The sequence below is a fragment of the Trachypithecus francoisi genome, unplaced genomic scaffold (genome assembly GCF_009764315.1).
Source record: "Trachypithecus francoisi isolate TF-2019V2 unplaced genomic scaffold, Tfra_2.0 Lachesis_group2, whole genome shotgun sequence".
Lineage (NCBI taxonomy): Eukaryota > Metazoa > Chordata > Mammalia > Primates > Cercopithecidae > Trachypithecus > Trachypithecus francoisi.
The window spans coordinates 96,789,146-96,816,645 of record NW_022681465.1 but is presented as its reverse complement, the minus strand read 5'-3'; the positions used below and the strand labels follow the sequence as shown (position 1 = coordinate 96,816,645).

At 36.7% G+C, this 27,500-nt stretch overlaps 1 protein-coding gene across 1 annotated transcript in view; it reads right to left on the bottom strand.

Moving 5' to 3' along the window:
• Positions 1-503: 503 nt before the first annotated feature.
• The window catches only part of CWC27 (CWC27 spliceosome associated cyclophilin), a 261,663-nt gene continuing 234,666 nt past the window's right edge, over positions 504-27,500 (bottom strand). Inside the window, exon 14 of the mRNA XM_033179684.1 lies at positions 504-1,105. Within this exon, the coding sequence (XP_033035575.1) occupies positions 943-1,105 (163 nt within the window). The 3' untranslated portion in view covers positions 504-942. The remainder of the gene's footprint in view (positions 1,106-27,500) is intronic.

The following is a 27,500-nucleotide window of genomic DNA, read 5'->3' as shown; positions in this document are numbered from 1 at the left end:
AATTAGCCAGCCATGGTGGCACATGCCTGTAGTCCCTGCTACTTGGGAAGCTGAGGCAGAAGAATTGCTTGAACCCAGGAGGCAGAGGTTGTGGTGAGCTGAGATCGCACCATTGCACTCCAGCCTGGGCAACAAGAGCAAAACTCCGTCTCAAAAAAAACCAAAAAACAAAAAACGAGTATGAATGATTGTCATCAAAAGCTAAATTCTTAATGAGTTTTTATTGTCAGAATGGGACCTCTGCATGTGCTCTTGGTATTACTGTGCTAAGAAGGGCAGAGGAGAGGGCAGGGGGCCAGGTGTCAGGCTGGGCATGCAGTGAGCCTGGCTGATGTTACTTAGAGTGTTAACATATCTTGACTGTGTCCATAAAACCCAGGCACCGGCCTGAATGGAGGTGTGAATGTTCACTTGGGGGTTCCTCAAGACTGAAGGCATGAGGCTATTGAGTTGTGTTGGCTTGGATATTTTGAAATATTTATATACAAAAAACCTCATCCATATTTATATTCTATATTTTATTTATAATCTTTTATTATATTCCGGAGTTAGTGAAAGGGAGGTTCCCACAAATATTCTTTCTGTAAGAACTTCTTATTAAAAAATCTTGAAAAGGAAGCCTTTATATATTTTAGGGTAAAAGGACACAAACAGGCTTGCACAGTCTGCAATGGTTAACATGTAATGTGGAAGGAAAGTTATTTTATTTCAGATTTAGCAATATAAAAGGTCAGCTAGGAAAAAACGCATGTACCAGTAACCAAAAGCATTTGCTTACATCACTCCACAATTTGCAAAACAAGATAATTGTTTTACAAAACCAGACAACAGGTTCAAAAATACTTCTTTTCACACCCCTAAGTGATGCTGTTGGGAACAATGGCTGTTACAAGGCCATTGCAGGCACATTTCCAGCAAGTTCTGGTTATCATTATTCTCATTTTATCTTCTTTCTTTTTTCTCTCTCATCAGCTTTTTGCTTTCTTCCCTCCTTCTTTTATTCACTGGATTCCGAGGATCATAGATTTCAAATGTATCTGAGTCTTGCATGCTTGCATCTTTCACTTTTCTGCTTTTATCCTCAAACTGAAGTACATGTGACATCCTAAAGAGGGAGAGAGATGGTTCAGTGATTCTTGCATGGGAACTTAAAGTAGAAATTCTATACTCTACTATCACTGACATAATGAACCATAAGCATACAGAACACCAAGATGGGTTTGTTGTTTACTGGTGCTTACACCACATGGAAACCAACTTCTCAGAAAACTCTTAAATTTGAAAAACATGTCTGGAGTTTGTTCTGCTGGTTTATATTTCTAGTAGAGAATCTCTTTGCCTCAGTCTTTACTTGAGGTTTCTCTCCTGATGGGAGGTTAAAAGAGTTCTATACAGAAGTGTTCCTCAAAGTAAACTCAGAGGACACTGTCTGCTTCCTTTAAAGAACACATTCCTTTGGCCAGAGTGAGTCAGGTTGCAGAGCAAAACTCAAGACAATAAGCCAGCCCTATCTGATTTTTAAAAATTTCAACAGTTACATGGGTCAAGAGTAGGGAATACATTAAGATAATTTAAAAATGATGTTCAAATGGTGTTATGACTCTCTTTACTGGGGAATTGCTGGTTTAAAAATATTTTCTTTATACAAAAGGAAACTAAACTTTTTTTTTATATATATATTTTTTTATTATTATACTTTAAGTTCTAGGGTACATGTGCATAACGTTTATATCATGTATAACTCCCCAATGCAATCCCTCCCTCCTCCCCCCTCCCCATGATAGGCCCCAGTGTGTGATGTTCCCCTTCCCGAGTCCAAGTGATCTCATTGCTCAGGAAACTAAACTTTTGACATAACTCTATGGACTAATTTCCTTCTATTGTTGATTACAACAAATCTAACCAATCCTGCTCTCTTCATTAAAAGCTTACTGGTCTTAAGGTATCAGCATATGCTGGAATCCTAAGAGGTCATAAGCTAGCTATCTTTAGGATCAGTTAAATATGTCAGTAATTAGCTGTGCCTCATATGAGGTGCCAGGAATGAACAGGGAAGTCAAAAGAGCAGACTTCAGAACAGTTGAATGAATTTGGAAAGAGAAAAGTTCAATTTTTTTTTTTTTGAGATGGAGTCTCACTCTGTTGCCCAGGCTGGAGTGCAGTGGCATGATCTCGGCTCACTGCAACCTCCACCTCCTAGGTTCAAGTGATTCTCCTGCCTCAGCCTCCCAAGTAGCTGGGACTACAGAGATGTGCCACCATGCCTGGCTAATTTTTTGTATTTTTAGTAGAGACGGAGTTTCACCATGCTGACCAGGCTGGTCTTGAACTTCTGACCTTGTGATCTACCTGCCTCAGCCTCCGAAAGTGCTGGGATTACAGGTGTGAGCCACTGCGCCCGGCGAAAAGTTCAATTTTTATAAAAATAAAACAAAACTCTTAAGCCTTTTCCTACCATTATACCCTATACACAGTTTTCTTCATCACAGCAGAAACGGTTAAACTGTAGGATTAATACTTTTTATATGCCTATTGTAACTTTCAGATGAAACCCTAATATCTTTTCCCCCATATAAGCAGAGATCTGGGTAGTAGGTAGGCAGTAGTGAAGGTCCCTCACTCTTTTCTCTCTACAGCAGAACAAATGATGAGTGAAATTTACTTGTGTCGCAAATTCCCATGGGTATACCCAGATTTTTGAAGAATCCTAAAAAGATTTTAGGAGGGAAACAAAATGTCACAATTTTAGTGATACCATCGTTACTAAGGGTTTAGTAGCTGCTGCTCACCAGGGTTGGTGAGTTGAGGCTTATGTACCATTTCTACCTTCTTTTGTCTCACCTGAGAAAACTTACTGGAACGCAATAAGTAGAAATGATATATATGGATGATCTAGAACATGAATAAGTTAAGTCACATTCACATTTTTATACTTCATTATTATTATTATTATTCTTTTTGAGATGAGATCTTGCTATGTTCGATGGTCTCGAACTCCTGGGCTCAAGTGAACACCTTGCCTCAGCCTCCCAAGGAGCTGGGATTACAAGCGTGTGCCACCATGCTTGGAACTATATTATTAATGATACATTATTTGTATCAAATTTCATAACTGATCTCAATACCTGAACATGTGGAGTTGCTGACTTTTTATAGTTCCATTCTTTTAGTAGACACCCTTATTTAGAAAATATATTGTACAGTCGTTGGAAAATCTAATTTTCTAGTGTTTTCAATTTCCTACAGCTTTTAGGTATTAGCTTCTGAAAGTAAGACAATCTCTAACTCCCAGAAAAACGCTGACTGTTCGACAGCCATGGTATTAAGTAAACCATTAGAACCAGTTGGAAAAATAATTAAACCAGATTTATGCAATTAATGCTATCTCGCCAAGGTCTAAATAATCAGTGACAACTCACTTCAGTAAATACACCTCTGAAAGCCAATTAACCAGTGATAGCTACATGCTTTTGAAATTTGGCCCATCAGTTGCAGACTCGCTCCAGTGATTGTGCTTCTGAAAGCCAGCCAGTCAACAAGAGTCTCTTTCGAATAATGGAGCTTTTGAGGCTGACAGCTGCCCCTAAACAATTCCTGACCCCAAAACACTATGTAAGATTTGCAGCCTGCTTTGCTTGGAGACACTGTGCCTAAAAAGCACAGCACCTCTTTACTTAAGTAATAAATTAAGCCTTTTTTTCCTCCAGTTATTAAGAGGTAGCCTTTTTCTTCAACACTTCTTACAATCTTTGCTGCATCCCCCACAATATGCACCATTTAAAATTGTAATATTACCACTGATGAGAAGTAAGTGCAGAAGAATGGTGGGACTCCTGTTAAAGGTCCTTTACCACACATCGGGGGGCGTCTAGACCCCTCTGCTGCACTTCAGTACATGCTTAGCATCAGCTTTCCAAGTGCTTATGGGCTGGCTGTGTTGACGTCTAAGCCAACATCAGTGTAGCTGGAATCATATGCCCTTTAAAAAAATTTCATCAATACTCCTGGATTGATATGAGAAAACAAACTTACTGTCTTATTAATACCTCTTCATATACATATTCTTCTATTTTAAAAATTATCCTGTTCTCTGCCCAGAAATACAGATGGTTTTTTGTAATATCCATTTCTAGTAGGGATTCTCCGTGTTTCAAAAATGACTTGATCAGAATTTGTCAATTAAGAATATAAAATGGTACCTTTTTCCTTTCTATGCCATGAGAGAATTTTGCAACTATTGGATTTAGTCAGCTCTGCTATAAAAAATGAACTCTAGACACATGAATAACAGCACAAAGTCCACAAGAAGAAACAGATTTCCTTACAAATTTGAAAAAAAACAGAGAGCTGTAAGTTAAAGGAGCTGTCTTTTTCAACTGTTTGTTTCATACACCACTGCACTAAGCAAGTCCAACATTTTGATTAATAACAAACCTAAACCCAGAGGAAAGAAAGGGCTATCAGCTTACAAACTACTTCAGCTTTAATATCATAATACTTAGCATGGCTGGTTACTTGGCAATAATATTTAATCTTTAATAGAAATAAAAGCATAATCAAAATACTTCATCCATTTATCTTTCAACATGCTTTGGTCACTTCATTGTGAAAAGCAAAACAAAACAGTTATTATGATTTTCAGCATAATAAATTCCTGACCTACGTGCTTCTATAAATCACAGACTGTACAAACTGAAAGCATGCCTGCACTTTACAATCTCCTATGAGGATACACAGTAAGACTTAGAATACAGACTCAATTTGAGTAAAGGGGGTCTGATAGTTTACAATCACGAATGTCCCAATAACTCAATACTATCCACTCTGTGGCTGGTTATGGAATTGGCCCAAAAAGAGTAGTGAATTTTTTTGGAATTAATTACACACTGATCATTTACATATGAAAATTGTAGAGCTTGTTCACTTGAAGGCAAAGACAACAATTTAGATTTGATTAATAAAAAATTTCACATAGGTTCAGATTCTCAAATAACATTGACTTTACAGTGTGTTACAATCTTATATATTATATATAGTGTATATATAAAATATATAGTTATATATAATATATAGCTATATATTACATATGGTATATAGTATATACCACATATATAATATATAATCTATTATATATTATAGTATATAGTATATATTATATATAGTGTGTTAAAATATGGAGGTTTACTATTTTCACAGAGGTTGTGTCTGACAAGAAAGTGGTTTTTTTGTTATTGTTTTTGGTGTTTTTTGGTATGGAGTTGTGTAAAATTATAAACAGAAATAAACAACGGATTTTTCAGAAAGGACCTAGACCTTGACTGGCCTCACTAACTTCTTATCCCGTTTTTAAAGTTCTCCCACAATTGTGAAATAGACTAAGACACAATAGCTATTTGTATCAATGAGAAATATCAAGAGAGGAACTGATTCTCAGACACATAATAAGTAGCCCAATATAGAATTCCAATATTAGCAATTCATTTCTGATTTAAATGAGTTTAAATTATTTACACTTATATAATGTAAATAGCTATCTTTTTCACTGGGAAGTCTACAAACCTCTTCTTCCCACATCCAAGCTACACTAACTTAGGAACTTATCACCCAACCCTAAGATTGTTGCAGGTGTCCTAATTGTTCTACATCTGTACTATTTCCTTCCCAGATCCAAAGCTTAAAAAATAATCTTAAAAATAATCTTTCTTACACATTTCTTTTATAGCATTTTTTTGATCAGAAACTACTGGTTATCATATTAGACTGAAAAAAATACCTCAGTCTACCCTTAAAAGCCCTCAACAACTGGGTAGGGTGCTTCAGCTTTGGTTCTGGGTGAGTGCAGTAGTGTAGACTTCTTAGCCTGTAATCAGTTTCAGTGTTGTCTGTGAGTTCCTCGGTGATTAGGCTGTACTTGTTAGTGTAGGCTGTGGTGAGGCTCCTTTAGGTATAGGGACACCAGGTGGGCTGATCCGTGGGTACCAGTACTGGCAGCAGGAGGCAGGGCAGGCCTGTCCTCAAGTTCCTAGCTGGCATGCCCTGCACCAGCAGCAGCAGGAGTGGCAAAATGGTACCCAGGCTCCCAGATGGCACATTTGGGCACCCATGGCAGTGGCTATGGGTGGGGCAGATTAATCCCCACACCCCCAGATGGTACTTGCAGGCACTGACGGTGGCAGTGGGGAAGGTTGATCCCCGGGCCGCAGGATGGCATGCTAATGCACATGCACATGTGGCAGTAGCAGGGCAGACTTGTTCTCAGGCCCCACATGACACCTGTGGGCATTGGCAATGGCAATGGCAGACAGAGCATGCCTAACCTCAGGCCCCTGGATGGTACATATGAGTACCCATGGCAATGGACAGGGCAGGTCAGTCCCCAGACCCCAACAATGTGTGCAGATACCAGTGGTGGTGACAAGGGGCAGGCCTCAGGCTCCCAGACAACATATCTAGGTGCCAACAGTAGTAGATGAGGCAGCCTGATCCTCTCTTCCCTGGACAACACACATGGCACTAACAGTGGGTGGAGTAAACCTCTCTAAACCCTGTAGTTTCTTAATTCCTAAAGAATCTTTGAACAATTATGAAAAGAGAACCTTAAGTTACTTGTAATCAGTAATAGAGAAAAGCCCTAAAATTAAATATTCATAAGGCTTTTTCTAAAAATTACGTTTGATAGTTATAAAATATAGAAATAAAAGCATCCAAGTAATATTTTAATATATACTCTAGAAATCCTAGGAAAATATCAAAAATTTAAAACAAAACAGACATTTATATTTTAAGCAGTAGCCAAAGCAAACTGAGAATCATAGGAGAAAAACTGATTTTGATATTTAGGGTTAATAATGTCATCATTCTGTATATAGCTTGTTTGAATTAACTCATTTGAAATGAATCTAAAGCTTTGTGATTTTTGTGTTACTTGTGATTTCTTAACATCATAATAAGTGCCAAATGTTTGTTAGCATAGTCAACAATTATCCAGACACTATTTTGTTCTTTGTTTTACAATAGCTGCAAAAGTACCTGTAAAAGTATTAGTCATATTTAGGCTTCCAAATTTTCCAGTGAACTAGAAATCTGGCTTCAGCTTGGCAACTAATTCTGAGACCTTCAGTAGCTTCTCTTTAGTTGTTCATTTGTAAAATGGAATAGAGGAAGCTAAGTTATTTGCATATTTAAAGAATTCAAGGGTATCTACCAAAAGTTCTGAGAGGTCAGTATTGTGGCTAGATACAAAATAAGTACACAAAAAGTCATCGTTGCTCTGAAATAATCACTTAGAAAACATAATTTTTAAGACTCTAACTCACCAAATATAAATTATCTGGCAATAACCTTTATAAAGATTTATTAAAATCTTTATGTAAAATTAAGAAAACTGTAACCTATTAAAGGAGTACATTGATATACTATGTTTCTAGGATACTTAATTTTTGACAAAAACCAAGTCACCTAAAAATTATTTTATAAACCTAATATAATTCAAATAAAAATACCAGTAAAAGGAGGGAGAGAAACATGCAAACAAATATAGCCATAAAATGTTCTAATAAAGAGTAGGGAAACCTAATTTCTCACTCCTTAGGTATGGGTTATACATGGTGACATCCTTTCGAAGTGTACATCGTGGAAAGCAAGAAATAAAGAGTAACTTTAAGCAGAAAAGATAACTGTTAGGTATTGGGCTTAATACTTGGATGATGAAATAACATGTACAATAAACTCCCATGACACAAGTTTATTCACCTTCACATATACCCCTAAACCTAAAATACACATTTATTAAAAAAGAAAGAAAGAAAGAAAAGAAAAGAAAGAGTAATTTTGCTGTGTAGAAACCTGTCAAGCACTACCTCAGTGAAGTGATCAAGGTCAACATTAACAGTCATAAATCATGTTGCTAGTATGTACCCTTCAAATGATGTGATGCTAATGCCATTTTACATCTAAGGCCTTTCTCCCGGTAACCCATAAGCCCAGTCTTATCATGAGAAAAATGTCGAATTGCAGCCATATGACATCTGACCAGTATTCCTCAAAACTGTCAAGGTGATCAAAAACAATGAAATTCTGAAAACTTGCCACAGCCAAGAGTAGGCTAAGGAGACATGACAACTAAATGTAATATGGTATCCTGAATGGGATTCAGGAACAGAAAAAGGATATCAAGTAAAAGCTAAGAGTATTGGTCTACTTGGGTTGCTATAAACAAGATATCACAGACTGGGTAGCTTAAACAACATTTATTTTCTCACAGTTCTGTATGTTGGAAGTCCAAGATCAAGGTGCTAGTAGGGTTGGTTTCTGGTGAGGTCTCTTTTCCAGGCTTGCAGACAGCCATCTTCTTGCTGTATCCTCACATGGTCTTTCTTCTGTGCACATGTGCTCATCATATCTCATCATTTTCTTATAAAGATACAAGTCCTATTGGATTGCTGTTCCACCCTTATGACCTTATTTAATCTTAATTACCTGCTTAAAGGCTCTGTCTTCAAATATGGTCACATAGTATATTTATATGTATATGTATGAATGTATTCAATGTATGAATTTTGCAGGAACACAATTTGGTCCATAACACTAAAGAAATCTAAATAAACTTCAGACTTTACTTAATAACAACCTATCAGTATTGCTTCATTGAGTATAACAAGTATACCACACTAATGTAAGATGTTAGTAATACACCAAAGTAGTCTGAGGGTACAAGAACTCTCTGTACTATTTGCTCAATTTTGTGTAAATCTGAACTGTTCTAAAAATAGTCTATTAAAAAATATATAAATTTTGAGACATAGGTTTAAAAATGAGTAACAGGGTCATGATCTTTCCCAGTCAGATGCCTAAGTATACTACAGAGTTACAATAATTAAAGCAGCAGTGTACTGTACAGGGTGGATTATTTAAGAAATGAAGTTGGGACAGTGAGTTAGCCATTTGGGGCAAATAATTAAATTAGAACTTTATCCGACCCAATGTACTAAAACAAACTTCTGAATTGATGAAAGATTAACAAACGAAAAAAGAAGGAAGTGCTAGAAGAAAATATAGGTGGATATTTACATGGTCTTGATGTAGGAAATGATGTGCCTATGTATTGCAGTAGTTCTTGATGAGTTATAGTAAGTTTTGTTTACTTTTTCTTCTTGCCTCTCAGGATTGTCCTACTTTGCAAAAAGAAGAACAAAAACAGTGAATGTATATTGCTTAAGCCATGAAAGTTATAAAAATAAAATAACATTTCTATAATTCTTTGATTCTATAAATAGTGTCTGCTCTCTGAATGGCTTAAGTCTAGTGTAGATAGGACATATTTAGAAATATACATATAAACCCAAAGTGAGTTGGGATCAAATAAGTTATATGTGTATGATATAACTTATTTCATATAATAGTATATATAGTGTATATAAAGTACAAAACACTTTGAAAGGGTTATGTAGTTGTCTTTGCCCATTTATATTTCCATAAAGGAATGCCTGATGCTGGGTAATTTATTAAAAAAAAAAAAAAAGAGAGAGAGAGGCTTATTTGGCTCACAGCTCTGCAGGCTATACAAAAAGGATGGCACCAGGATCTGCTTCTGGTGAGGGCCTCAGGCTGCTTCCACTCATGGTAGAAGGCAAAGGGGAGGTGGCATGTGCAGAACACATCATGAGAGGAGAGTGAGAGTGAAAGGGAAGGTGCCAGGTTCTTTTTAACAACCAGTACTCAAGGAGACTCTCATAGCAACTACTAGAGTGAGAGCTCACTGATTACCACAAGATCAGCACCAAACCATTCATGAGGGATCCACCTGAATGACCCAAACACTTCCCACCAGGCCCCACTTCCAGTACTGGGTATCAAACTTCAACATGAGACTTGGCAGAGCCAAAGAAACCATATTCAAACCACAGCAGCAGTATAATAGAGTATTATAAAAATGTAAATATTCATGTAAGCACAGTTTATATGCAACACAGATACACTATTATAGACTGAATTTTGTCTCCCTAAAATTCATATGTTGAAGCTCTAACTGCCAATATGATGGTATTTGGAGGTGGGGTCTTTGGAAGGAAATGCTTAGGTTTAAATGAGGTCATGAGGGTGCCCCCACTTTCCCCTCTTCCCCGTGTTGTGATTAGTGTCCTCATAAGGAAGGAAGAAACTAAAACTCTCTCTCTCTGGCACATACTGAGGAAAGCTCATGTAAGGACACAGTGAGAAGGCAGCCATTTGCAATCCGAGGAGAGAGCCCTCACCAGACACTGACTGATGGCACCTTGATCTGGGACTTCTGTCTGTGAGAAAATAAATTGCTGTTGTTTAAGGCACTCAGGCCATGGTATTTTGTTATGGCAGCCCAAGCTAACTAAGACACAAAGTACAAAATAAGTTAAAATGATAATAAATGTTTGGACTGCACTTTGCCATTTGCAAAGCCCTTTCGAATCCATGATGTTTGATCCTCAGGCCACGTGAGGTAAATAGGGTGCACATTACCACCCCTCTTCACAGGTGAGGAAACTGAGGCCTGAAAAGCAATGTGACTTTTGCCAGCCACAGTGACTGAATGTAACTCAAATCAAACTCAGGGCTTCTGAGTGCATATCACAGAGGTTTCATAGAAGGTGTTAAAGAAATTCAAAGGCAGGAACAGATCCTGAGGCCCAGGGCAGTCAGAAAAGAATTCTAGGAGGAAATGGGAATTAAACTGGGCCTTGAAAAGACCAGGGACATACACCAGTGGGAAGGAGGTGGAAAGGCGTCCCAGAGAAGTGACGTGGACAGAAGTATGCTGCAGCTCATCTATGACACAGAGCAGGGTATGGTCCTTTCAAAGGATCAAACGTGGGTAAAACTTGAAAATTGGTCTTGCTGAGATTTTTTTTTTTAAATAAAAAGGCTGGTTTTGCTTTTTAAATACAAGTCTCCTTTCAACCCTACCCCTAAATATTTAAATCAGATTCATTAAAGTTTGTAATCCATAGTCCCATAGGACAACAATCTTAAGTAATATAGGAGCTATTTTGTTAGGTTTCTTGGAATTCTAACTTAACAGAGAAATGAGAAGCTGTCAACACAGTACACTAACACAGTACAGAGACAAATTTTGTGTATGGCAAAGTTTCGTAAAGAATGGTAAGGTCTTTCAACCCACATGGGGAAGGCTGTATGAGGACAATATATGTACTTTCTTCCACCTCAAAGGCTAATCATACACTAGATAGATGTCAGTCTTCAAGCAGTTTAACTGGTCCGTTTGAGAAAGATAAGCGTTGAATTTTCATACCATAAAGTTAGTAGTAGTATAAAAATACCTTGTTTCAGCTTTTTGAGTAACATTAGCCTTTTCTCTGGCATTATCATGTAAGAGTTTATAAACATAATTGCTCAGTGATTTGGAATTATGTATTAATACTATCAAGGAGCAAGATGAACAAAACTAGAATTCTAGTCAAAGGTTTTCGAGGTGGCTGCCCACTTAGAAACATGTATTTATTCAGCACACATTTATTGAGGGCATTCTTCTTGGCAAGCATTGCTGGCTAGTGCTGGTACAAAGGCCAGTAACAGAGCCACAATAGAGCCGCGTGTGGTGGCACATGTCTGTAGTTCCAACTGCTTGGGAGGCAGAGGCAAGAGGATCACTTGAGCCCAGCAGTTCAGAGCTATAATGCGCTCTGATTACTTGAATAGCCACTGCACTCCAGCCTGGGCAACACAGCAAGACCCCATCTCAACAAAAAAGCAGAGCTGCCACCCTCAAGAGCACCTGCAGCCTAGTAAGGGAGACAGCAGTTACACTGTAGTATGAGGAAGACTAACCCAGAGAGATATTCAAGATTCTCTGCAAGACCAGAAGAGGGTCTTAACCCTGGGGGAGAAAGAACGGGTCAGACCAGGAAAGGAATCAGGAACCATTTCTAAGATGGAGATAACACTTCAGCTAACTGAGAGAGAGAAGTGTATAGTGTATATAGAGACAGCAAGGAAGAAGGGGAGTGCAGACGTTTGTTCAGAAAACTTGAAAGAATTGGGACGTCTGGAGCATAGATGTGATGGGGGAAGGAGATGTAACAGGTCAGAGAGGGAAGCAAAAGCCAGATTATAGAAGCCACATTAGGAATTTGGGTTTCCTTGTGTAGACAATGGAGAGCCACCAAAGGATTTAAAACAGAAGAGTGTTTGTGGCTACATTTGCATTTTTGAAAAATATAAAGGACCTGAATATTATTGACCACAAGGTAGTCCTTAGTAATTCGATGGCTGAGAGGAGATTGCCAGATACCCACCCTTGCAGAAGCCTATGGGCCCTTGGCTCTGCTCCTTTTGGACTTCCAGCTGAATGAGGTGTCCCTGCTTAGCATCCCTATTTTAGGAAGAATTAGAAGAAACTGGAACTGAGATTTCAGATAGCACTGATTAAAGGCAATAAGGAGATAAAAATTTATAGAGGAAATTAATGCTTTTTTTGTGTGTGTGTAAGTAAGCATTCACCTAAAGGAGTGGTGCCTTTTCCCAAAGATGCTCCCACATTGCTCAAGACATTTCTGGAGTTTCTCTTTTGGAATTTCTTTAATGTCCAACCTGGATTCATGTCTTTTTATGGTTGCATTTTTTAAATTGTATACTCCAAAATAAGCACTACTCTATCTGATTTCTTATCTTCCTTACTAGACCTATCACTGAATTGACTTTTGATGTATTCCCCAAGTTAAATCCATCTTAACAGGATGAAAGTTTGTTACCTCTGAAGACACTGAAGAAAGTATCTGGTCAAGAAGTTATCAGCTACAAGTTTCACAACCCTCAGTCTGAGAGATCGCCTGTGAAACAGCGGTGATAATATTCTTTTTCCTGCCCTGCCCCCACATATTCAGTTATTGTAAAGATGCTACCAGACAACATGGGAAAGCTTTTTGTAGAGTGTGCTGCGTCAGTGAGTGCTATTTTTGTTGTGTCACAGTTTGCAGGCAATTCCAAACTGTGCATTTACCACATTGTGGTGTCTGTCTGTATGTCCTTACAGATTGTTTACTTCATGAGAGTAGGGTCTGGGTCCTATCTGGTTTTGTTTCACCAGTGTCCAGCACTGGCATTATGAATTAAAAACCCCCAGATGTTTTTTGAATGAATAATTGAGTCTAGCTCATTGCCTTCTCCTCAAATCACATCTATCAGAAATAAATAATGTGCTTGAGATTATTCAGTTCAAATAATAGACTCAGAGCTACCTGAGTTTCTTTGAGTAGTTTGTCATTAGGAACCAGCTGATCTCCATCTCTGAAGGGGCAAGGACAAAGGGCTAATGAAATCAGTCAATCTGAAAGCATAAAGCCTCTTAAGCTTTATTTCTGTGCCCTTTATTTTGACTGCATTTAAAAATAACTAGGAACATTTTTAAAAATTACTGATACTGGGATCCCATCCCAGGACAATTAAATCAATACCTCTGGAGTTGGAAGCCTGGCACTGATAGTTTTTAAAGCTACTTGGTGATTTTTAACATGCAACCTGCATCTGATGCAGGCGCTCTAGAAATATGCTTTGAGAAACATTGCTTTATACAAATAAAAAATTTTAAAAGAGGGGGGGCCCTTCTGTCTAGTTCTATATCAGGTGCTATAGGAGATGGAAAAGAACATAAGGCATGTTCCCACTGCAGTCTGTTGAGGGAATAGAAACTAGCAATCACTAATATAAGTGAGTGGAAAAGCAACTATCAGTATTTGCTGAGCTATGAGAGATCATGAAAAGAGACTTATGCTGAGCCTGAGACTTTCTGCACAGGCTGGTGGATGTTTTAGGGAGTCTATCATCAAAATATAAGATAGTCTCTACCCACAAAAGGAAGTTGACTCTTAGCTTAGCAAGCCTTCTAGTACCAGCCAACAGGCCTGACCAGTACAAAGGGTCTGAAGGCCTTATTCCCAACACAAATCACCATGTTTGGCACCGGGAATGCAACAGTGAACAAGACTCAAACCGTCTCAAACAACTGAGTCTGCTCACAATCAAGTAAACAGGCAATTACTAAATGGGGAGAAATAATGAAAGAAATGAAATAAGGTTGGTGAGATAGGAAGCACTAGTTGTTGGAGGGCTTTTAAGGGTAGACTGAGGTATTTATTTCCGTCTAATATGATAACCAGTAGTTTCTGATCAAAAAATGCTATAAAAGAAATGTGTAACAAAAGAAACATTGGAAACTGTACAAATGCATGAAAATTAAACAACATGCTCCCAAATGACCACTGAATCAATGAAGAAATTAAGGAGAAAATAAACTTGTTTAAACAAATGAAAATGGAAATACAAGAAACCCAAACTTATAGAATACAGGAAAAGCAGTGCTAGGAAGGAAGCTTATAGCAACAATCACCAACATCAAAAAAGTAGAAGGATTTATGCACCTCAAGGAATTAAAAAGCAAAAACAAACCAAACCCTAAATTAGTAGAAACAAGGAATTAATAAAGATCAGACAGAATTAAACACAACAGAGACTACAAACAATACAAGTAATCTGCAAAATGAAAAGTTGATTTTTTGAAAAGATAAACAAAATAGATAAACTGTTAGCAAGACTAACAAAGAAAAACAGAAAAATGCCCAAAATAAATAAAATGAGAAAGAAGGAGACATTATAATTAATACAACAGAAATAGAAAGGATCTTTAGAGGCTACTGTGAACTATATGCTAGCAAATTGGAAACCTAGAGAAACATGGATAAATTCTTAGACACATATGACCTCCCAAGATTGAACCAGGAATAAATAAAAAACCTGAGCAGACCAGTAAAAGCAATGGAATTGAATCAGTAATAAGAAATTTCCCAACAAAGAAAAGCTCATGTTTTACTGCTGAATTCTACCAAAATTATAAAGAACATACACTATATTTTTTTGTCAAGTTATTCCAAAAAATTGAAGATAAAAGAATTCTTCCTAATTCATTCTATGAGACCAGCACTACCTGGTAACCAAAACAAGACAAGGACATAACAAGAAAAAGAAAACTACAGGCCACTATCAGTGATGAACACAGATACAAAAGTTCACAACAGGCCGGGCGCGGTGGCTCAAGCCTGTAATCCCAGCACTTTGGGAGGCCGAGACGGGTGGATCGCGAGGTCAGGAGATCGAGACCATCCTGGCTAACACGGCGAAACCCCGTCTCTACTAAAAAATACAAAAAAACTAGCCGGGCGAGTTGGCGGGCGCCTGTAGTCCCAGCTACTCGGGAGGCTGAGGCAGGAGAATGGCGTAAACCCGGGAGGCGGAGCTTGCAGTGAGCTGAGATCCGGCCACTGCACTCCAGCCTGGGCGACTGCGAGACTCCGTCTCAAAAAAAAAAAAAAAAAAAAAGTTCACAACAAAATACTAGCAAAGCATGACAACAATGCATCAAAAAGATAATACACACCATGATCAGGTGGGATTCATCCCAGGGATGCAGGTATGGTTCAACACACACAAATCAATAAATGTAATACATCACATTAACAGAATGAAGGACCAAAATTATGCGATCGTCTTGATTGATGCAAGAAAAGCTCTGCTAAAATTAAACACATTTTTATGATAAAAACTCAAAAAATTAGGCACGGAAGGAACATACCTCAATATAATAAAGGCCATTTGTGACAAGCTCACAGCTAACATCATACTGAATGGTGAAAAGGTGAAAGCCTTTCCTCTAAGAGCTGGAACAAGACAAGGATGCCCACTTTTACCACTCTTATCCAACATGGTACTGGAAATCCTAGTCAGAGCAGTCAGACGAGATAAAGAAATACAACACATCCAAATCAGAAGAGAAATCAAATTGTCTCTCTTTGCAGATGACATGAACTTATATGTAGAAAAACCTGAAGACTCCACAAAACACTTTTAGAGCTGGTAAGCAAATTGAGTAAAATTGCAGGACAAAAGCCCAACATACAAAAATCAGTAGTGTTTCTGCAGAGCAATGACAAACTATCTGAAAAATAAATTAAGAAAGCAATCTCATTCATAGTAGCCACACACACACACACACACACACACACACACACACACCAAACTAGGAATAAATTTAACCAAGGTGGACCTCTACAAAGAAAACTACAAAACACTGATGAAAGAAACTGAAGAGAACACAAACAAATGAAAAGACGTCGTATGCTTATGGATGAAAAGAATTAATGTTGTTAACATGATCATACTATTCAAAACAATCTACAGAATCAATGCAATCCCTATCAAAATACCAATGATATTCTTTATACAGATAGAAGAAAAAATCCTACAATTTGTATGGAATTACAAAAAAAACCCAAATAGCCATAGCAATACTGAGCACAAAGAACAAACCTGGAGGTATCACACTCTGTGACTTCCAAATATACTACAAAGTTACAGTGACCAAAAGAGCATGGTGTTGTTATAAAAACAGACACACAGACCAATGGAACAGAATAGAGAACCCAGAAATAAATGCACATATGTATAGCCAACTGACTTTCAACAAAGGTGCCAAGAACATACTTTGGGAAAAAGACACCCTCTTCAATAAATTATGCTGAAAAAACTGGATATCCATATACAGAAGAATAAAACTAGACCCCCATCTCTAACCATATACAAAAATCAACTCAAAATAAAATAAAGACTCAAATATAAGACCTGAAACTACAAAACTATAAAAAGACAACACACGGGAAATATTTCAGGGCATTGGTCCAGGCAAAAATTTTATGGTTGACACCTCAGGCAATGAAACAAAAACAAACAAATGAGACTTAATTACATTAAAAAGCTTCTGCCTAGCATATGAAATGACCAACAGAGTAAAGAGAGAACCTGTTGAATGTAGAAAATATTTATGAACTATTCATCTAGCAAGGTACTGATATCCAGAATATACAAGGAACTCACATAACTTAAAAGCAAAAAACCAAAATCCCATTAAAAAGTAGGCAAAGGATCTGAATAGACATCTCTGAAAAGAAGATTTACAAATGGCCAACAGGCATACAGAAAAATGTTCACCATCACTACTCATTAGGGACCTGCAAATTAAAGCCACAGTGAGATCTCATCTCACCCCAATTAGAACGGTCATTACGAAAGCGACAGCAAATAACAAATGCTGGTGAGGATGCAGAGAAAAGGTAACTCTTATACACTGTTGGTGTGAATGTAAATTAGTATAGCCACCATGGAAAACAGTATGGAGGTTTCTCAGAAAGGTAAAAATAGAGCTACCATATGACCCAGCAATTCCACTAATGAGTATTTATCCAAAAGAAAGAAATCATTATATTGAAAGGAATTGTGCACCCACATGTTCACTGCAGCATTATTTACAATAGCTAAGAAACAAAATCAACCTCAGTGTCCATCAATGGATAAATGGATAAAGAAAATGTGGCATATATACACAATGGAATACCAGTTGGCCATAAAAAATAATGAAATCCTGTCATTTGTGGCAACACACACAGATCTAAGGCCATGATGTTAAGTGAAATAAGCCTGGCAGAGAAAGATGAAATACTGCATATTCTTACTCACATGTGGGAGCTAGAAATGTTATCTCATGGAAGTATACAGTAGAATGATCGTTACCAGAGGCTGGGAAGGGTGGGGTGGGGAGGATAAAGAGAGGCTGGTTAATGGATACAAACATACAGTTAGAAGGAATAAGTTCTAGTGTTTGATAGCACAGTAGGGTGACTCTGGTTAACAATTTATTGTATATTTCAAAATAGTTAGAAGAGTTCAAAAGTTCCCAATACAAAGGAATGATAAATGTTTGAGGTGATCATCACACATTGTATCCACATATCAAAATATCACCTGTACCCCACAAATATGTACAATTATTATTTATCAACAAAAAAAGGGAGGGGGAGAAAGAAAAAGTGTTTATGCACCAGCACATCTGAAAAAAGAAGTCTGAATCTTTTTTCAACATGAAGTAGACAGTGGAGATCACAGTAACTCTCATGAAGAGACACAGACAAAATATGAATGAGCTCAGAGATCAAACTATGTAAAAAAAAGTCCTGGAAAATAAGGCCACTGGAACTCTTCATGTTTAGCAGAGCAGGAATGACTCTGAGTAATAGAAAAGGCCAAAGGAGAGAAAGAGATTAATGGAGAAAAGCAAAAGATGAAAGAAGATTCAAAACAGGAAACATAAGTAGTTAAAGGAAGCAGAGAAAAATGCAGAAACAAATGGTAAAACAACAACAACAACAACAAAAAACCAAAAAACTCAAAAGAGAAATTTAAAAATTAACAGTAAGAGAAAAATAAGAACAAAAAATTTTAAAATACTTGAACAAAAAAATAAGAATAGAAAAATAGAGCATTAGGAAAATCAAGCAAAGAGGAAAATGGAAACTGATTTTTGAAAAAAGAAAATGAAGATGAAAATCAGTGGCTTTTCTTTCACTGTTCACCACTAACATGGAAAAATCTCCTGTTTCCGAACTTTAAAGGAATGTTATATTGCCCCCTCAGTTTGGAGTTTTGAAAGGCTAACTCTAAAACATGTCTTTTGTATGCCTTAGTTAAAAAAGAAATCCTCATATTATAGTGTCTTCTGTAAATATTTAGTATTGTTGAAGTAAATATGAAAGACATAGTTTTCAAAATATCTTTAGCAATGGGAATGCACAGTTTCTGAGCTTTCTTGCCTATCTAACATGCTCAACACTCAGCACGACACAGGTGGAAAGATCTAAGAGGTTTTCCATAATTAATCTGTAATATGCATCTTACACCTGCCCTGGGGTTTCAGCAACTGCTCAGCCAATAACATTTAATCTACAGCCAGTAGACTAATAGAACAACTGTCTTCCATAGGGAAGATGCTATTTCCAATCAAAAAGGCCTGGTAAGCAGCTGGGGTACATGGCTGTCTCCCCATCTCTCTCAAAACAGATCCACAAACAAAGCAAACTTCCCTAATATGACAGAAACTTATTTCAGGGCAAACCATATGAAAGCATAGGATTAAGACAGAAGAGCTGCCTTCACCCTGAAGAAAAAGGAAGAAAAAGAGGTGACTTCAGGGACTGGACAGGGAGTTTAGAATTAAAATAATCACCATTCCAGGGTCAGCAACTCTGACAACGACCTATTTATAAAGAACCACGTTGGTCTTTTGCAGCATTATTTATAGTTCTGTATAAAATGAACACTAACCAGAGAACCTGGTCTATACTCATATTCCTTCTTGCTTCATTTTATCACAACCTTAGAACTTGGCTGAGAGAGAGGTGGAATAAAAATATTTACATTACACTGAGCTTATAATTTTATGTTCTCCAAAGTGATGATATCCTTTTGCTTTATATTTAAATTCTATTTACAATGAATGTTCCTTTATCTGCATCCCCTCCCCCACTTATCTTAGTACTAGCCTCAAGGAAAAAGCTGATAATTCATTAATGAGGCATTATTGTCCACTGAAAAAATATCAAACTCAAAGGTTTTTTTAAATCTCAGAATGGTAAGAATTATGATACAAACCAACCTTAAGTTAATCACTGAGAGTTATAATGAGTTAAACTAAGGAAAGGTCATAAAACAGTCAAATATTATAGAAATGGTATATATTCTAGACATCTGATCTTGATAGATCTACTGACAGTGGTCAAATATAGATAAATTAATTCTTAAAAATAATAATGACAACACTGAAGATGAAAACAAGAACACATTTATTGAGCACTGATTGTTCCACACACCATACTAAACCCTTTAAAAATAGTATTTCATTTAATCCACAAACTGACTAACCAGAAAGGTACTATTATTATCCCCAGTTTACACTTTAGGGCACAGAGTTAGAAAGGTTATGTAATTTACCCCAGATCCCACAGCTAGTAAGTTTCCAAGCTGGGATTCAAATTCAGGTCTGACTCCAAATCCCATATTCATAACCACTCTACTATTTATATTCCTATGAAAAATTAGGGGTAAATGTGGCAGGAACTTCTTGTTCAAGTTAAACAAACTTTTAAATAACTTTCTGAATTTTAATTCTTCAAATAATACAGAGGATATAATATTAAGGATATAAATTTGACATTTTCCACACTTTAAAGGGGACTTAGACAATTTTTGACTAAGTGTGAATTAAGTCCTGAAGTCATTTGTCTGGCCTTATTACTACAGTTTAAAACAACAACATCAACAATCACATTGCCTTATTGGAAAATAGGAAAAATATGTAGCCTAGCTAACTTAGAGAAACTGTTACTTAGGTGGGAGAACCTCTGAAAGTGACAATTTTTTATGTAGAATGCCATAAAAATACTGATGCACTATGTTTCCCCATATAAACTAGGAATGATTCTTTTTCTAGCAGAAAATGTGATACTACATATAAGTAACACAAAATCACAAACAAGAGAGAATGTCTTCAAAAACAAATGGAATCAAACTATTGAGCCAAGCATGATTGGCTATGTCTGAACACTATCACTTCTAGTTATGACATCTTGACCAAATTACTTAAACTTTCTGTGCCTTAGACTTTTCCCCAGTATAATTTGGGCACAACAACACTTTCTAGCTTATAGGTTTAAAGAAGACTGGTGTTATGTAAATGCTCAGTAAGATTTTCTTGCTTTAACTTTTATTTCTACTAAAAAAACCTCAGTTCAACGTTTTACTTATTGTGATCAACTGAATTATCTGTACGCAAAGAATAGAACATTACTATTACATTTAACTTGATTACCTGAATTAATACCAGAGAGTAGAAGGGATATTAATAAATCAAAATGGCAGGTAGCTGGAAGATTATTAACAAATGTTTTTGGAGGGGGATTTTGTGAGTTGCATTTATATGTGGCTATCCTAGATGTCCTGGGGATTCACACCAGGTAAAAGTGAAGAAAGTAAGATGGTATATATTCTGTAACCTTGCCAATTCTTTGTGCTTTTGCTCAGTGTACCAGGGAGAAGGAAAAAATTATAATTAAATGTCTCATAAAAACATTTATATGCCCATACCAGAAAATGGCAATCAAGCATGCTAGACTTCACTCTTTTTTATTCCTCATGCTATTTATTTTCCACATGTGATCTTTTCCATTACTTTGAAGGGTTTGTCTAAAAACTAATTATTTCCTTCTTGGCACTGGGGCTGCAATTCAGGTAGCGGCCACCTGTTAAATAATTAGGCCTTTTTATTGACTCCATAGCCTATAGTCTAAGCTTTTTCCAGGTGTGGTAACTAAAAGAGAATAAGAATGTAGCACACCACCTAAACTTTCAAAGTAAAAATATAAGTGTAGAACAATAAAGGTTCAACCTGCCTTAAAAGATACTAAACAGTTAATATATTATATTATATTGCTAAACAATTAAGTAGTGAGGTACTGGCACAAGAATAGACAAAGAAATCAATGTAAAATAAGAAAACTCACTCAAAATAGACATAAGTGCTTACTCTGATAAAGAACACATTTAATGTCCATGGGGAAACACGGTATTATTCAGTTGTGGTGGCTAACAATTTAGAAAAAAAAGCAACATGATAACAATGACCTAAAAAAATAAACCAAATCAATTCCAGGTGGATTTTTGATGTAAATTAAAAATAAAAAGCATAAAAATACTACTGAAAGATATAACTAGGTATTTATATAATCTTGGGATTATGAAGATCTTAAGAATGACACCAGGTAGAAATCATAAAGGAAGAGATCAGCAAATTTAGCAATGCAAATATTTAAAATTCCATGTTAACAAAACAAAGTCCCCATAAACAAACTGTAAGGCAATGACAAACTGGTAAAAATATTTTAAATGAAAAATAATATTCTTCATAGGCCAGGCGCTGTGGCGCATACCTGTAATCCCAGCACTTTGGGAGGCTGAGGTGGGCGAATCGCTAGAGGCCAGGAGTTTGAGACCAGCCTGGCCAACATGGTGAAACCCTGTCTCTACTAAAAATACAAAAATTAGCTGGGTGTGGTGGTGCTCGCCTGTAGTCCCAACTACTTGGAAGGCTGAGGCAGGAGAATTGCTTGAACCTGGCAGTCCACTCTGGGTGACAGAGTGAGACTCTGTCTCCAAAAAAAAAAAAAAAAAAAAAAAAAAATTAAGACCTTTTGTAAATAAAAAAGATATACACATAAGAGTAGACAGCTAACAACCACCACCACAACCATGAAATATAAATGGCCAGTTAGCACATTGAAAAAATTCAACTACCAGCAAACAAAGAAATAGAAATTAATACAAGGTAGAAATTGGCAACGATTACTATGTATCTGTTATTTCTGACATATTATAGTACATACACACATAATTCTAGGTTAAGAAGAAACTAGCAATTTCATACATTGCTGGTACAGGTATAAATGATTCAACTTTATACAGTGCAATTTAGTAAAAATTTTATCAAAGTCATTCCTGAGCTGATAGAAAGCAGAAAGTGTTATGGGGAGGGGACTAGCTAGGAAAGGGAAGATGGGAATATCCTGGGGTGATGTAAATGTTTTACACCTTGTTTTGATGGTGTTTATATTGGTGTATAAAATTGTCAAAAATTCATCAAAGTGAACAGATAACAACTGTGTGCTCTCTTATATGTAAATTATGTCTCAATTTTAAAAAAGTTTTTTTTAAAAGCCTACCTGACACAGGAAATAACAATGAATTTACAAAATATTAACGAAAATGTATTCACCGATAAGACCTATAATTAAAAACGGGATGAATTTTTTCACAAAGTTGTTCATGTTAAATTATGTGACATCCTCATGATAGAATATTATATAACCATCAAAAGAGATGTTGCAAAAGAATATTTAATAATGTGAAAAATGTTGATAGTATACTGAAAAGACAGAAAGGGAGAAAAAGGAGGTATGGCATGATTCTATTCTTTTTTTTTTTTTTTGGAGACGGAGTCTCGCTCTGTCGCCCAGGCTGGAGTGCAGTGGCCGGATCTCGGCTCACTGCAAGCTCCGCCCCCCGGGTTTACGCCATTCTCCTGCCTCAGCCTCCCGAGTGGCTGGGACTACAGGCGCCCGCCACCTCGCCCGGCTAGTTTTTTGTATTTTTTAGTAGAGACGGGGTTTCATCATATTAGCCAGGATGGTCTCGATCTCCTGACCTCGTGATCCGCTCGTCTCGGCCTCCCAAAGTGCTGGGATTACAGGCTTGAGCCACCGCGCCCGGCCGGCATGATTCTATTCTTGGGAAAAGCATCTATATATTAATGTATGAGAGGGTAGACAAAAACAATGATGATTATCTGTGGGATATGAATCTACCAGTGATTTTTTCTTTCTTTGAAAATGTTTTACATATTGAACAATATATATAAACACAAATTAGGTATTTGAAAAAATCACTATGATAATTATTTTTAATTTCATTTAATAACTTCTTAAAATAAAGTGACACTGTTTAAAACTACCTTTAAGGAAATACAAACAACTATGTAGAAATTACGCATCTTCTTTCACAAAGCTTCACCTGAAATACTACTACTGGGGTTTTTGTATCCTGCTTTTCAGATATGGTTACGGTATCAGAATGCTTTTTTATAATTTCTTGGTTGCCAGTGTATAATGGCAACTTTCTTTGCACTGGCTTTGTTGCCATATGTAACAACTATGGTAAAATGACTTTTTTACTACATTATGCTAATCCCAAGGACCTTTGCTCCTTAAACTTTCTTTCCAATAGAAATAAATAACTTATGCATGCATAGTTTTTCTCTGTTCCAAGATGCTCTTGTCAGCTATAAAAAGATTCTGGAGACAGTCCAGAATCCATGACTGTATATTCCCAACATAGAAAAGGTAATCTTGTCCACTCTCCTCCTCTTTCTCTATGAGTGCTAAATTTATATTAGCTAAAGTCTGCCAGCCTCAGCATTTTGTAATCTGGATTCAGCTAAAGAACATTTTTTTTTTTAAACAAGGCTACACTTTTCTCCTTTTCTTAACAGCTTATAAAATAGAACCATCTAGCACTACTAGCAAATTTATTGAATATGCCTACATTCCCTCTAGGTCATAGATAATATAACTGAAGTAAATTAACATTTGCCTTCTTTTCAAATATTACTTTGAGGTTATTAGATCAAGAGGACTGTATAACATTTTGACAATTTAATTTAGAATGTTTAGTTTGTGCTGCTTGAGTAGTATGTCAAGCCTTACCAATACTACCCTAGTACCATGCATCCCCACTTCCCTCTCTCACACCTTCTATTTCCTGAGCACTCTCTAAGGGCCGGCCAGGCACTATACTGAGTGCTTTCCATGAATTATCTCATTTAATTATAATAATAACTCGGAGGTAGGTATTGTTATTTCTACTTTACTGGTGAAGAAATTGAGGCTTAGAAGTTAGGCTGCTTGCTTAGGTCACTGAGCAGGGATTTGAACCCAGGTATTCTGATTAGACAGCCCACTGTATAATTAGGTAATAATTCAATGTGTGGAATTACAGAGTAGGTTTTGGTTTCAGAACTCTCAGTGGAACAAAATAATGATTGTTTTCGAGTAACTGCACCTCTATGGAATGTACCTCCATGATGGTACATTTCTTTAAAAAAGTGTAGAAAGTATTCCAAAGATGAGAATGAGTGATATATGCTGTAACTAGCTCCAGAAGATGAATATTGTTATTTAGAATCAAAGGCCTCTGAAAGTCAAGTTAAATTTTTTCTTCCTTGTCCCAGTGATTAGTACTTCAGGTTAGAATCACTGCTGGTAGAAGCTGGTATTCTGGAAACAGCATGGACTCACTGGTGTGACAAACAGTCCCACCATTTATTGCCATAGGATCTTGGGCAGATAACCTAATTTTTTTGAACTACAGAGTTCCTCATTTATCACATGGAAGTAGTGCTAATTATCTGAAGGATCTGTGAGAAACAAATCTGTGACAGCTAGTCCCTAAGCCATGAGTCCTATGAGGCTCTTGTGAAGGTAAAATGAGAGGAGATAGGATAAAGGTCCTAGCAGTGTCTGAAATATAGCACATACAAATATTTGCTTAAAAAATGAATTGGTGGGATCTAGAGTCACCTTCATCTCCTACTACCCATAGAAGAGTTAGAGTAAAAAAGCACGAAAAGGATATATACTTACTTTAGTCAAGTATAAGTGTTTCTTTCCTATTCTGTCAGTTATTCTGTATAATCTTATTAACTAATCTGACTGATAATTGGCCACAATACCCTTAACAAGTGGTTTTACAATAAATGAAGGGACCTCACATTAAAGTAATTCTTCAGAAATGTCAAAATAAAAAAGCTTATGAAATATACATACAATTTGGGGCAGAGCAAATTTGTTCATTTAAAACCTTTAATTGGTTTCCATTTGTTTTTATTTCATTTTAAGTATTATTTATTGTTTTTTAGAGACAGGGTCTCTGTTGCCCAGCCTAGAGTGCAGTGGCATGATCATAGCTCACTGTAATCTCAAACTCCTGGGCTTAGCTGATCCTCCGACCTCAGCTTCCTGAGTAGCTAGGATTATAGGTGCACACCACCACACCTAGCTAATTTTAAAACTGTTTTGTAGAGATGGTGTCTTGCTATGTTGCCCAGGCTGGTCTCAAACTCCTGGGCTCAAGTGGTCTTCCGATCTCAGCCTCTCAAAGTGCTGGGATTACAGACGTGAGCCACAGCTCCCAGACTCCATTTGTTTTAATGTAGTGAATTGACCTAAAGACTCAAACCTGAGTTAAACAAACAATAGTAGAATTCAGAAACCTCTTTTTGGTCAGGTAAATATCTAACATGTATTGAAGGGACATTGTAGAGTACTATCCCTAAAATCCCTGCATTCCTGCCTTTGGCAGATTACTACTCACTACCTCCTACGATATTTGAACCTGAAGTTTCCTCTTAGGTAACAAAAGGATAGCAGTCCCAAGTTACACAGGAAGGATTAAATCACATCAGCAGAGTTGAGAATCCTAAGTGAATGCAAGGTTTCTTGCCAATGACTGTGAAAGCAGTTCATAATTTACGCCCAATATCTGTTTCTAAGCAGAAACGTTCTTCCTTACAATGATATCTTATCTCACTTGGGATATTATACTATAATAAATCAATGGGAATGAGTGTCATGTCTAACTTTACTCCACATCCCACACCTCACACGTTATTTCCACTAAAAACATTTATTAAATAAATAAGGAATAGTTTTCAAAATATGCAAACTGAGTTAATCTGACCTATATGAATAAACGTAGCCCATAAATACTGTGCTACAGCATTAATGCCACTGAAAGACTTTAGTATCACTAGATAAGTATTCACAGAAAGCTTAAGGATTAATAATTACTTGCCATAGGCTCTACATGTTTTAAATGACATCTTAAGGAAAAAGAAGCATGTTGTTTAGAGTTATTAATTGATAAAGTAGGGTAAGGGTATGACAGCAGTTTAATAAGTACAAAAGGCTCAGTATCTGGACTGTAAGAAAACAGATAATACAATTTAGTTATAGGCTGGAAATTAGAGAAAAGTTTCTGAATTAAGGATGACATCTAAATAAATAAAAACTCTAGAGCTCTGATAAAGGCTACATAAAGCATAATTACAGTAACCAGTGAAAATATAACTCTCCAAAAGTTGATGAATGAATATTTGTCTTGCAGTTGATCATTCGGTTGAAATTCTTGGCAAGAAGAACAAGAGGGAGTACTTTATAACTAGTGAATAGAAAACAGATCGACTTCCTTAGAGATTATTTAGCAACAAGCTTTTATAGTAAAATACACTCTCCTTTTGACTCCATGAACTACCAGTACGGCTTTTTTTTTTTTTCTCTCAGATTAACTGAGCCAAATACCTTTTATTAACTTGATTTAAGCATCAGGTACTATCCTATTATGCACCATCTGTCAGCTGGGGATCTTTTTACCCCTCCACAGCCCATAGAAAACTAAATCTCTCCAAAGAATTTCTGCTAATTGTCAGCATGTTTCATGATCATCAGGCCTCCTCTGCCTCTTGTGCTCTAGTTTCCTCTGGCCTACACCATGCAAAAATAATTTGAATCTCTGGCATCCTGAGTCTCTAACCAAACACCACCCACAAGAGCACAACTTTACTGAAGGGTGTTAAGACATCCTGGAGATAGGTCATGTCAGCTACTGCACCTCTCAACACCAATCCCTCCCTTTCTTCTTATCTCAAGATAGCAGTTTGGTGATCACCTTTTGTGATTTGAGGATGCTCCTAAGGTACTATTCTTCAACTTCTCTCTGGTGACCCATATCAAGGCACAGTATTTTCCCCAAGATATACATTATTCTCTCTAATAGCAATCAATTCATTGCCAACTATTAAGAAATCTTTTTTTAAAGAAAAAAAAATCATTCATGCTGAGAATTATTCAGTACCATCTAAATTTTTGTTTTTTAAAAAAGGATCTTAACAGTTAGAACCTGACAGAAATGAGATAGCCTACTACATGAAATAATTTGGCATAAGCCAGTTTGAGGCAACTCACTAG